Source organism: Cupressus sempervirens, chromosome 5 (assembly GCF_028749045.1).
Source record: "Cupressus sempervirens isolate cs-2001-9-10 chromosome 5, ASM2874904v1, whole genome shotgun sequence".
Taxonomy (NCBI): Eukaryota; Viridiplantae; Streptophyta; class Pinopsida; order Cupressales; family Cupressaceae; genus Cupressus; species Cupressus sempervirens.
In genome coordinates, this window is record NC_143122.1 from 423,362,451 (window position 1) to 423,376,599 (window position 14,149).

The 14,149-nt window shown below is 34.5% G+C and overlaps 1 protein-coding gene across 1 annotated transcript in view; it reads right to left on the bottom strand.

Annotated features, from left to right (window-relative positions):
• Positions 1–856: 856 nt before the first annotated feature.
• LOC149556590 (uncharacterized) overlaps positions 857–14,149 on the bottom strand; it is a 30,404-nt gene continuing 17,111 nt past the window's right edge. Inside the window, exons 2-3 of the mRNA XM_089830988.1 lie at positions 1,580–1,852; positions 857–1,365 (exon numbers count right to left, since the gene is read on the bottom strand). Coding sequence (XP_089687114.1) covers positions 1,090–1,365; positions 1,580–1,852 — 549 coding nt within the window. The 3' untranslated portion in view covers positions 857–1,089. The remainder of the gene's footprint in view (positions 1,366–1,579; positions 1,853–14,149) is intronic.

Below are 14,149 nucleotides of genomic sequence, written 5' to 3' on the forward strand. Positions count from 1 at the left end.
CTAAAAAGAAGAAAAAGCTCCAATGCTTTGGTGATCGAGCCATTTTTTGGTATTTTTGGTTAACTTTAATACCTTGTTTCTATGGTTTCTCATCTACTATTTGTAGGCTTTCTTCTGAGACTATTATTTTGCTGGCCTCTACACTCTATCCTGGCATGCTATGTTATTGTCATTAGCTACGTTGTCTTATCCTTAGGGTGGTGGTTGTGTTATGCTTAACCACTTGTCCCCTTTGCCTCTACTTTATTACTCTATAGAGAGATATTTTTGCCATTCTAGGCTCCCTCTTGTGTACTTTTGTATCTGGATCCACTAATAGAACGAACTTCTATTCAAAAACACAAGAAATGGTCATTCATAAACTGACTCTCTTATCTTTTCTTCTCGAATGTGATAAGAGCATTCAAAAAAGGAAAGACTGCTAATTTGACCCTATGAAGAACAATTACTTGCATAAAACATGGAACTTTCTAATAATAGAAGATCTCGTTTTCTGTTCAAATGGAAGACACTTATCAAAATACGCTTAATCAGGGCAGTGCCCACAAAAAAAGGACAGGGTTAAGAGATATGTCTTTCAAACCAAAAATCCTAGCAGACCCAAGCTAAGTGCATAATTTGAAGCTTCAATGTCAATCTAGCTTCACTACATAACAATACAGTGGATATATTGTAAACAGTTAAGGTAGCCGAGAAATGAACATTAACCCCTGTAGAAAATGTCAAAATAGGATATTGTAATTAATCATTTTACTGATTATACCAAGAAATAAAACAAAAGCAAACCAAAAATGCAGGAGACACTTGAACCTGATTATATGTAAGCAGATCCACAAGAAAACTGCATTAGACAACATTTTCCCAAAGTTAATTGAGGCTTTATTTCTGAAATCGCCAAAATTGGATAAAACAGCCAAAAAGCATCCATCTTCAGATGCCTCCAAATTAAAAAAAAATATTAAAAAATAAATGTATGAGAAAAAATAATCTAATTCTTCAAAGAAATTAAACAATTCATAGTTTTTGAAAATGAAGACATTTATTGAGATCTCCTAATAAATCAGATCTCTCCGCCAGAATCACAGGGCCTTATAAAGTATCTCTTCCTTCCTTCTCAATCTTTTCTATCTCTAGCTGCATCTTTCTCTCTTGTTCGACAAGCTCCTTTTGCTTATCCTCCTCCTCTTCTTTCTGGTCCTGATCTTCAAACTCCTTTTCTGCAGCCATGGCCTTCACTATTGGATCTCTAAGCTGAGAAATCAGCCCACCTCCCACTTTGTATTCATCCTCATCTCCAATCAAGAATAACCTTTGATCAGGCCCACTTGCCATGGGAACATCCACCGCAAGCAACTTGAAGTCATACTGCAAAGAGATTTCATCTCACTTATGCAGGATTCAAACAAAATCTATCTTTAGGGAATTATTATCCCTTTAGAATATCAATACACAAATGTCTACTTGTAATATTAGATCCATAGAGTTCCTTACAAACAAAATTAATTAAATTTTAACAGAAAATAAATATTCTCTCATAAAGATAATTCATACAAAATTCTAGAGAGAGATTGAAGCAAACCTGTCCTTTCTTTTTCTTGACTTCTACACTAACAAGACCTCTCCTTTCTGAGCCTTGTATAGGGAATATCAGGAAACAGCGCTTGCTGTGCAAGCTGGGCTTGAAGTTTTTAAGTCGGATCCGTCCTCCAGACATAACATATGCACGCACATCTGTTCCTGAAAGAGGAGCTCCCATAACTTCCAAAATTCCAGCAGATGTATTCAATTTGCGCATTGCAATCCTATAAACTTTATCAGGGTTGATTGTATATTTTGCACGTGCATAAAGGCCCTACAAACCATCAGCACTACTTAATAAAAAAACACAAATATGGTAATGGTCATATTCTTTTCTTACATGGCAAAGATTGAGAATGAACAAGAAAACATCAGGAAGAAGAGAATAAAAAGAAAAAGGAATAGAGGACAAATTTAGATTTGTTGGAATACACCATTTTTCCCAAACCCTCTTTGTACTAAACTGCAAAGTTCTGAATGAAATGGCTGTGCAGCAATCCTGTTATTAAATTGGCAAGTCTAAATCAACTATAGTCTTTAATATTAAATGCATATTACAGTTGGAAAACTGAAGTAGGAGAAAGTAATGCTGAGTAATATACCAGATGTGTGTCAAATACAACAAACAATGAATACTGCTAAAACTAAAATAAAATTTGTTGATCAAGTATATAGATACTTGGAGCTTGAAATGGCAGTGTATTTCTTAATTTTTCATGGCATAAGCATCTCTGTAGTGTTTTGGATCACACATAGTAAACTTGAGATATGGACAAACACATGAATCATAAGTTTTGATCAATTCACTTTAGGAACAGGAAAAAGGGACAAAAGTCAGCCTGTTCATTCAATGGCAGAAAAATATAGTTGGATGATTTCTCTGACAAAAACACTGAGGAAACTGCACTGCACTTATCAGATAATATAATATATATGCATAAAGGAATGAAATGCATTCAGGAAGAGAAGCTTTTAATAGCTTAGTTCCTTTTTTTTTTAAACACAATAACTTGGCCAGATTCTGGCAAATCAAAATCCAGCTTTTGTCAGGAAACCCGTAGCTATAGCTAAAATTGGGGAAAGCTTTATTGATTACCAAATCCGGATATAATTTTAAAAATGCTAAGATTTATGATATTGGACCAAACTTCAAAGCATTAATACTAAACCTTTGCATTATAATGACTGTATTTCTTATTTTGGAAATGGAAAAATGAAAGTTACCTAACTCATCTTCAGCAACAAAGTTACACCCATAGTTCACAGATTCAGACTCAGAGAGTACTTGGCAAGCCCAAAATTTTCAACAGCAAAAACTCAGCAACTTAGCAACTCAGCACGTACTAAAAATTAAAATCTCTTAAAAATAATTTTAAAAAATTTCTAAAATTCAATTACAAAATATTTTTAAAAAAATTGATGTCTGAAAAGAGAAAATGCATGATTTCATAGCAAAAACATGTGAAAAGGGGTATTTTAACCACATTTTACCTGCATCAACATTTTTACCCATGTTTTTTGTATCTATAAAAATGCAAAAATTTAAACTTGTGAGAAATCATGCAGCAAAATAATTGGAGAGTATTTAATTTGGAGAATACTTAGAGAGTGTGCAAACTATGATTACACCCATAAGTAAAGAAAGAAACCAGAATATATTTAACACTTTCACCAAGAGGATATCTCTCACTCCATGAAAACCCCACTAAATAGGCATCAAAATGAAAAAAAGAAATATTTGCTAAGGGAGAGGACCCGATTGTTGGGCACTTATGTTGGCAGGTGCAAGGGAGTAGGTTCATTGCACTCAAATGAGCCTACATCAATAAACCAATTTATTATGGTAGGGAATTGTGTGTGTGCCTAAAATTGACCATGCCCTTTCATCAGCTAGCAGACCAGTCTTCTAACACCACTTAATGTCCCTTGTAACATATTTCTCCTATCTATCAATAAATAAATAAATAAATTGTTTAATTAATTTAAATACATGTCTTTGTGCATATAATCTAGCGGTTTAAACACATCATTAGTGAAGTGGCCACCAAAGTTCAAACTCTTGCTGGGCAAATTTTCTCACAAGCCTTGTACCTTCATTGGGCCATTGAGCTAATGGGTTTGAACAATTGCATTGTGGGGATGAGGCCTGTTGTTTGTGACCTTGCTAATTCATAGTAAAGCATTTCATGTGAAGCTGAAGAGCATGTCATGCCAGCATCACCAGTCATGTTAGAAATTTACCAGGGATTAATTTGAAAAACAATTTAATTAAAACCCAATTTCTCCATCACCCTTATTTAATTAATTTGTCATCCCAAGTCACTCTTCTCTCATAATTAATTGAATAATTTTATTATTATTTATTTAATTAACGAGTCACGAGACTAAGACATTGAAATCCATTGGATCTAGACACTTGCCACAAAAGTCAAAATATTTTGCATCTTAACCATTTATTTCATACTACATCTCCAAATCGTAACCAAGTCTTTCACACTACATTTCCCTAATCAAATCTTACACCTAGCCCTTATCCATCATGTGACATTTTTCATATAACTAAAACTTATGATCTAGATCCTAAACCTCATTCAATCCAACCATCCATCAAGTATTCCATCTTGGTTCTTGATTTTCCTCTTGGAATTTTTTAAACTAGAGGCCTCTTACCCCATTTGAGCCATCACTTTCATCTTAGCTTTATGGCACTAATTATTTTATCAATCTTCTATCATCCTTTTGTTACACAGATGCTATTGCATTTTATATCTAATCTTCTGTTACAATATCCTTATGCTGTCCATTTGATCTTTCATCATCTCAATCATTACATCATGTAGTTGGTTTCAGTTGGTTTCACAAGAAACCACAATCAAACATCTAAAGTGTAAATCAAGTGAAGCTAGAGTGCACTCTGCTTCAGCTCTTTACCAGGAGAAAGAAAGGTTTCAGGTGAAGGTATTGTTGTGTGATGCATTATTTTCTGTGTTATTTATCTTAAATTTTTTCTTGACATCAAAAAGCATACAATGAAGCTACAATTCTCATTTCAGAAATTAAATTTATTTGAAAAAAAAAAACTACCATATTTGAAATAAAAATGAGAAAAAGCTGGTTTATAACTAAGCTGACTTGTTTGGAGGAGTATTTTTATTTAAATAATAGTCATGAGAGCAACAGCAAAAGGCCATTTGGTTTTAAAAAAATCCTTGTTTCATTTATGTGCAGTACTCTCACAATTCACAAACTTTGGGTACCTGATGCAGGAGCATCCCTGGACTAGACAATCTTTCCATCAATCAAAAACATATTCTTTTAACATTTATTTGTTCGGTGGGCAATTTCAATTTTTTTAGTTGTTTTGCAATAAAGTGCAACAGGTTTGGAACATAATATCGCATCTCATTGTGATTTGTTTCTTTTCTTTTAGACAGTTTCCATTTTTTCATCATGGGCACAACCAGCATTTATTAAGTTATACAGCAATGTATTTTTAACATCTTTGATTGTGATTCAAAACATAAGCCCTACAAAACATTCCACATTTTCCCCTAAAACGTCAGAAGGATTAGACCACCACATACATGATTTCACTTTGAGCGCCTCAAACATAAGCCCTACAAAACATTCCCCATTTTCCCCTAAAACGTCAGAAGGATTAGACCACCACATACATGATTTCACTTTCAGCGCCTCAATTGGACTGAGCATTATACAATGGAATATTGTTTTAGACTTGCAGTAAGCTTTTGAATCTTATGTCAATTCCTAAGGCTCCATATTTGAGCTTGTGTTATCACAAAGGTCATGTAGGGAGTGCATTGCATTTGAAGGCGCACACCTCAAGGTGTGTGAGATAAGTTGCACATTACCATTGAGCAAACATGCCACAGAAGGTGATGCATCCAATTCAAAACACTAATGGTCAAATCATTTGATATTGGAAGCATTGATCCTTTCACATTTCCCTAGGATGATATTATTTGTTTTCATAAGACATAAATCATTTTAAATCTGCCTATATAAGGGAGAGCCTGATATCATTTGTATACAAGAAATGTATAAGATAGAACGAGTAAGTAAAGAGGTAAAATCTAGAGGCACCCAAGTTAAAGTACATAAAAATTGATCATCGATTTGAGTTTTTAGATTTTGAGGATCATATTTGATCTATTTTGTAATCAAACAGCTAAGGCCTGGTATGACGCAAGTTCATTGAAGCTCTTGAAGATTTGTACTCATTTTTTTTATATCAATAAATCAATTCTGTGTTACATTTTGTTATTTTTCTATGTGTTTTTTGAGTTGTTTACTTTAGTTTCATTGGAAAGTAGTCCTTCATTGAACACACCAACCACGACTATGTCAAATGTTATCAAAGCTTAGTTCCTGAATACTAAGAAACAATTTATCTAATTGTACTTGATATTGTAAATCTCTAGAAGGAGAGATTGAAACAGAGTAATCCAGCATTATATTGTTAGGCAAAAAACTTATTGGTGAACTGTGAGCTAGTTGTGAATGGATTGTTGATGGTGACGCAATTTGCACTACGCATCTTGAATCCAAAATTCAAAATTCCTCCTAGAAGGGTGGATCAATGGTGGGGTGTACTCCATGTTATCAAATGCATTGAATGTGTTTAATATGAAAAGAAATGTTCAAATAAGATTGGATGTTGTTGAAGAAGACCACAAAAGAGGTCCTAACTTTACAGCTGAGGGTGATAACAAACAAGAAGTTGACAGATCAGAACCAATTAAACATGTTAAAGAAGAAGATAGAGTAGGAACAAAATGCTATAAGAGATCTCTACTATTGACAAGAAAATACAGTTGGAATTCGTAATCAACACATCATCGGTGCCTTTAACCTTGCCAAAACCTCTCCTAGCCCAATCCTCAACCTAGTCTTCCTATCACCCCTTGTGTTGTGACCTTCCCTTATATTGAAGGCCTTTCAAACAAAATTACAGCGCCTCCTTTCTTCCTTCAAAATCCTCTCTACTACAAAAAAGTGCATCCCTTCTACAAGGGCCCGTTTGGTTGCTAGAATAGGAATAGGAAATTAAGAATATGTTTTCTATTTTCCGTTTGGTGCACCAATTGGAATAGGGAATAGGAATACATATTCCCATTTTGCCCCTCAAATGAGCTTATATCCATTCCAAAAAAATAGTTGTTATTGGGATAGTCATTCCTATTCTCAATAAGCATTCCTATTCTCAATTCCTAGGCCTGCAACCAAACAAGCCCCAAATGATCCCACTTAAGCCACCTCTAATTCAGGTCTTTATAAGGTCATTTGCTCCTATGACAATCAACGTATTAGGGAAACAAATAGAGCCATTAGCACCAAGGTTAGATAACAGTGCAAACATTAGACACGGCTGTGTAACCAACTCTGCCCTGTCTGAACACTCTCACCACTCCAAGCATCACATTTGTCTTGAGAACACCCAAGTGTTTGTCAAAGAAGACAATTTCTTCAAGAGGAAACTCCAAGAAGTCATTCTCATTAACTGCATAAAGGTTGGCAACTTAGCCCTACTTGGTTAACTTTGGTTTAATCACTACATAGAGTTTATACCACCCTTCATCATCCTTGATCCCTCCTTTTCTTCTTTCCTTGTTTGCCTTTTTGAACTTTCTTCCTTGTATTTGGCATTTCTAAGTTTCTATCCTTAGCTTTATTTCGTCCCTTGTTAACATTTTTATCATTTTTGTTTATTTCTTATATTTTCATTTCTCTCTATTTAATTGGTACCTCCCCTTGTTCACCGCCTTTTTCCCCTTGCTTCCCCTTTTCATTTTCTTTCTTTACTTGGTTTTCATCTATTCCTTATTTGATATTCTTTCCCACCTAGCTGTTTTACCTTTAATTTCTTTTTATGTTATTTTTTCTTTTATTATTTGTTATGGTATTATTCTTTATTTTAATTTGCTTTTATGTTCACATTTCTCTTTATCATATAGAATATAAGTTGTTTGCATATTATTGATTTATATTTTGTATTCTTTTGTGTACATTTTTGTTATACTCTAATTGTTCTCGTCGTTTATATTACATAATTCATTATGTGTTGCTTCAGATTTTCAACTCGTGACATGAGTTACTTCTTTCCATTATTTAATTTATTCTGATTGTTCTAGTTTTTTATATTACATAATTCATTGTGTGGTGCTTCAGATTGTCAACTCGTGACTTGAGTTGCTTCTTTCCATTATTTAATTTGTTAATTTACTAGTTTTGTTTTATTTTTAATTGTGTTTTCTTGTTCATTTATTGCTATCTTTTTATACTTTTTATTTATCTTTTTCTTTTACATGTATTTATTTTGTTCTCTTTTCTTTTTATTTTTTCCTTCCTTCTTAATAGTCACATTTTTTCATTTACTATGATAGATTTTTATTATTGTTATTCTTTTTTTATTATTTTTGTTTATGTAAAAATATTTTAACTTATTATTGCCAATAGGCATTCTACAATGGCAGAGAGGGTAGAGTAGGATGGTACGAGTGTGTTAATGTTAACTTTTATTTTTCCAGGTTAAATTTGACAACCATCTACATGTCCAAATTTTATATTTTATTATAAACAAAATATACTATTAAAAATAATTTATTAAACACCGCATAAAATATTTGTTAAAATTATAATCTTTGGAGATATAAATCATCAATATTTTTTAGAAATTAAAATAAAAAGTTTTAAGTTAGTGCAAAAATATTAAAATGGAGATAAAGGAAATATAAATAATTCTGGGTGTAGTAAATTAAATTTTAATCATTTTGTAGTGGATGTATTGGCATTTCTTTAGCTCGATTTATTTAAGATATCTATACTAGTATAGTATATTAGGCTAGCTTATCTTTTCCAATTCTTTATATCTTATATTATTTTTTAGTTCTATATGTACAAGTTCAATAATTTACAGCTATGCTTAATTTATTAGATGTCTATTATCATAGTTTGTTTGAAATATAATTTGAGCTCCTTGTTTACATTAGTGATATGTATATGTCCTATATATATTTCTCAACCTAAAGTTCTTTTCTTGGTGACTTATTATTGCATGTTAAATATGTGTAAATTATTATTTCATATTATTTTCTTTTATCCTCCTTTCACCTCACCCATGTTTATTATGCTCCGCTTCCAACCTCCCCGACTCTTCTTGTAAATCTTTGCCTCAATCAATTTCATACTTTTTGTCTTCTAAATGATGGATTGCTGAAGGCAATCCGAAACATCAATGCAAAACAGATATATTATTTTCAAAAACTCATGCACATACATGGACTATGGAAAGCCCATGCCTACTATTCCTAATCATGTCAGTACCTTGTATCCTAAAGAAAAGAGTTGATTGATTGGATAACTGACATATAAGAGCCTTTTGAGGATGGTGATTTTGTTGAATTCAATAAAGTAAAATGTGCTAAGAATAAGTTGAAAACTCATACTGCTATTCAGCGAGAAAAAAATCAACTAGGAAAAAATAGAAAAGGAAAGGCTAATATTGAGAGATGGGATAAAATGGTACATATATTGAAATTTATGTTTATTCCTACAAATTATCAATTAAAGTTATTGAAAAAATAAACAAAATTGAGGCAGGAAAATATGGCTTTAAAACATTATAGGCTAACAAAAAGAGGAACTCATTGTGAAGAGAATCTGGAGTAAGTGGCTAGATATATCAATAGCCTAAGAAGATCTACTCAAAAAGGGTAGAGTATTAAATTACCACCAATTGTCATTAGTCATCATATGGATCTTTTCTTTAAAGCCATTTTACCTAATAAAGCAACTCAGAATTGTTAAATAGGCAAGTGGAAGACTTGTTGAAAAAAAGATTGATAAGAAATCATTTAAGCCCATGCGCAACAACAGATGTTTTAACACCTAAGAGAGAGAGTAACAAACAACAAGCAATGTAAACCTATAATTGAATGGCTTGCACTTCTGGGTCCTTTTGAAAATACATATTTTTATGTTCTGGCAAGTTTTTACAAAAGTTCATAAAAAATTTCAATGGGATATATGCACCAATTAATTTGAAACTATGGGAAGAGATGGAAGAAATCAAGTGGATCATTGCAGTTTATAAATAATACTGAACAAACCGTTTAAGTTTTAATAGACCTTGACAATTAATTTCAAGTTAATTGTGATGCAAACAACACTGTGATTGGTGCTATTTTGAGTCAAGTAGGGAAACCAATTGCAGACTTTAATGAGAAATTGGATGGTGCCAAGATGAATTTCTTGTCTATGATCATTATTTGTTGTTAAAGGAATGTGTTTTGTATTGTCATCCCCAAGCACTACAATATCTGAAATTGAATATTCAAATTATATGTAAAAGAATCTCAGGTTTCTAGTTATTGTAATCAGATCTGATTATGTACAACTCAGATCTAATGCTCTAAATAAGTAATTACGAAGAAAATGCACATCAATGCTGAATCATCACTGAATGTTTAGCATTTTTCAGCAACAAATAAAAACACATTTTTTGCAAAACCCACTCCTGTTTGCAAGGACAAATATAGACAAGACCATTTCAAAACTTAACCGAAGTTCTGAGCCATAAAAAGTACAGACATACTAGTTATTGACTGTGAAAGGGTGGCCAGATTAGGGCCTATTCTCTGGGTTCTGATCTATAACAAGCACCCTAGGAAACTGAGATCATACTCCACAATCACCCTGGATTGAGGCATGAACGACTCAATCAGATCTCTTCAGATTGCAAACTCTCAAGCTCTCAGAGCTATGCTCATTTGCTCATGCTCAGTCTGGTACACCACACAATTACCCCAAGGCCTAGCCGAACACCATCAAAATGCTTGGAAAACTAGTGATTTGGTCCACCCAAGTTTTCCCTGGATCTGCAGATGAGTCTTGACAACAGTCCGCCACAGTTTTCTGAATCTGCACCTTGATATTGCTCAGAGTATGCTCTCAATCGCTCAGACATGGCAAGAATGTAATGTGATAAAAAAGAGATACAGATTTGGGAGCAAAGGATGGAAATGGTGGGCAAGGGTTTCACCTAACCATCTTGCCACAAACGGGGTTTTTGTCTTGAGAATGGACAGATTTTGTGAAAAAAGCTTCCAAAATTACTCCATAATGACCAGCTATCAGCAAAACTTTTTTAAATACCTGGTCTTGTTCGAGGCAGGTAAAAAGTAAAACCAATGAGTCTAGGCCAACCCATATCCTTGGGTGCCAATCCTGCTATTTTTAACATTTATTTTATTTTTAAATTTCATGGACAGGTCAGCCCACATACAGAAGGAATTGTTAATATTAATATCATAGAATAATTATTATTATCAATATTATAGTGTTAAAAAACACTGCTATCACTAGATTCACTAAGCTCAATATGCTTAATTGTTGGGGGCATGACACTCCTCCCCACCAAAATGCCGTTTGTCCTCAAGCAACTTCAGGTTTGGGTGCTTAAAAATCTCCACCCTCCCAAGTGGCATTCTTAACTGGAAGGTTCTTCCATGATTGCTTCAAGTTGTAGAATCAAATTGGCCTCATCATCAATTGGTGGCAGTTTTAATGAAGGGGTGACCTGTTGTCCAAGAGCCTCCTTCAAGCATGAAACATGAAAAATGGTGCAAATTCTACTGTTTGTAGGAAGTTCCGACTCTTGTACAATCCGTAAAATCATGGCTTAAACTTCTCAGTTCCATTCCCTTTAAGTAGATATTGTCAATAGGGCTGCAATCTTAATACCATGCCCCCCATATCAAATACCCTCTGGGTTTGGTGGTGATCAGCATTCAACTTTTGCTGGTTTTGGAACTGCTGTAGGTTTTCTCTGAGTGTTTTCACAATTTCCATGAATCAAATTTTTAGTTCTTGGTACTCTACTATCCGAAAGAATTAAATTCATAAATAAAACAGCATCACACCATAAAGTACTTTGAAAGATATCATACCTATTGATATGTGATGGGTGTTATTGAAATAATAGTCCCCAAGGTGCATTCATTTAACTCAAGTTGTTTTCTGCCCCATAACATTATTTCGCAAGTAATCTTCTATCCGTTCATTTGCAATTTGTGTTTGTCAATTGGTTTTAGGATGATAGATAGTGCTCGGGGTCAATTCCATGCCTACCAAACAAAAGAGGTCTTTCCAAAACAAGCTGATGAACCTGATATCCTTGTCACTCACAATTTGTAACCCATGCAGTCCAAAAAACCTCCCTAAAAAAGATCAGCAATTTGTGGAGCTGTGTATTATAAAGAAATAGCAGGAAAACGAACATATTTATTAAGCCTATAAACAACCATGTAGCTAAAATACTTACCTTGCAGTTTTGGGACCATAATGAAATCCATGGAAATACTCTCCCATTTCTGATTTGGAATGTGTAGGGGCTGTGAGTTGTAACAAACCAGCTAGAAATACATGCTCTATTTGTCTTCATTGGCAACTCATACACTCCCTTACATGGTTCATCACATCCCCTTTGAGCACTGCTCATGCAAAATGCTCCCTTGCTTGCATGTCTTTATATAACACGGGTGATGAGTCAGTGGTGTGTCGCAAGTTATAACACGTCCTCAAAATCTTCTCTTTCATCTCCAATTTTGGCACAAGTTACACGTGATCCTTATAGAGAATGAGTCCATCCACCACTTTGTCCCTATTGTTTGGTAACTTGCCATCCAAAATCTCAATGGAAAAAGTGTTTTTGGCATATTTGGCTACTATAAGGACCTTCCAGTTAGCAGATATATCAGCCATAGAGCAGAAAGAAGACTTTCTAGAGAGTGCATCAGCCACCTTCCCTAAACATAATATCAATCATAAGCTTGTAACTTACCCATTTATGTTGTCTATCATTCTACTCCTGATTGAGAAAGAATTTCAAGCTGCTGTAATTCATTTTCACCACAAACTTCCCACAAATGAAGTGTTATCCTATGTTACTTCAGGTTTCCAGAACGGAGGAACAAGGGGATAGGGAAACGAGTTTCCAAGGCGGATTATTTTCCTGCAGCAGGGGACGGTAGGCGATGACAATAGGGACAGCTATATTTAAAAAGGGGAAATGTTTAAATATACAGGGAAATTTTATATATTCATATGAGAACATGGATAAAACATGCTTTTATAGAGCTAGGGGGCAGGTTTCCAGAAGTTTCCAAGTTTTCAGGACATCCCTGTTTGCAGGATGGATCAAATTATGCCAGAAACACATCCCTGGGTAACAATGGTATTCTCTAAATTCAGCAAGTAAATGCATAACCAGCATTTTCTTGTCATAAATAGAAAAGCTCTCCTCTATCTCTTTGAGTTTCTTTCTCTCAAATGCTATGGAATACTTATTCTGCGTCAAAATTGCCCCAGTCCCCTCTCCTAAAGCATCATATTTTAGAACAAAAGGAAGTGAGAAATCGGGAATAGCCAAAACATGACACAAACTCATTAACTCCTAAGTTTGTCAAAAGCTCATTGTGATGCTTCACTACAAGAGAAAGCTCCTTTCTTCATCAAATATGTCAAATAGGCTGCAAGTCCAAACCTCCTATAATAGCTGCAAAGTGCCACAAATCCTTCTTACACACCTTGTTTCCCTGTCACTCTGCCCCTCCTCCTGAGTATTACGAGGTAATTGGTAAATACTTGCTTATTAATAACAGAAACCGAAAGGTCAATTTATACAAAAGGAAGAGACAATGTTTCCTTAGGAAACGATCGTAAAGAATAGAAACATTCTATTCCAAAGAAAGCAAAAAACGAAAGCAAACTAAAGCTAAAGATATTTACAAGATAACCATTAACTAATAATAGACGTCTTATCTATTATTGTAATACCCTCCCTTAATGGTTAATCTATCTAACACACCAAGCTGTCCTCTGAATTTGACAAACTTATCAGGACCAAGAGGCTTGGTGAGAATGTCTGCAGTCTGATCTGAGGTAGGAACATACTGCAGATCTATAGTCCCGTCTTCAACCAGCTGTCGTATGTAATGACAATGAACATCCACATGCTTGGTTCGTTCATGGAAGACTGGATTCCGTGCTAACTTGATAACGCCTTCGTTATCAACAAACAGAGTAGTCGATCCTGCTGGTGACATCTGTATATCCCCAAGCATCCGACGAAGCCAGACAGCTTCACATCCTGCCTTAATAGTCCCTCTATATTCAGCCTCTGTAGAAGAGAGAGAAACTGCCTGCTGCTTCTTGCTGGTCCATGTGACTGCACCGGATCCCAAACTGAACACATATCCAGATGTTGACTTTTTATCATCAACAGAGCCTGCCCAATCTGAATCTGTGAACCCATTGAGTTTAGGATTAGAACTCCAAGAATACAGAAGTCCATAATCAGAAGTGCCCTTCACATAACGAAGCACACGCTTTGCTGCCATCCAATGATCAGCCTTAGGAGCTGTCATAAAGCGTGAAATATAGCTAACTGCGAAGCTGATATCAGGCCTAGTAGCAGATAGGTAGATGAGGCTACCTACTAGTTGTCTATACGTAGTATCATCAACGGAAGGAGAATCAGACTTCGCTGATA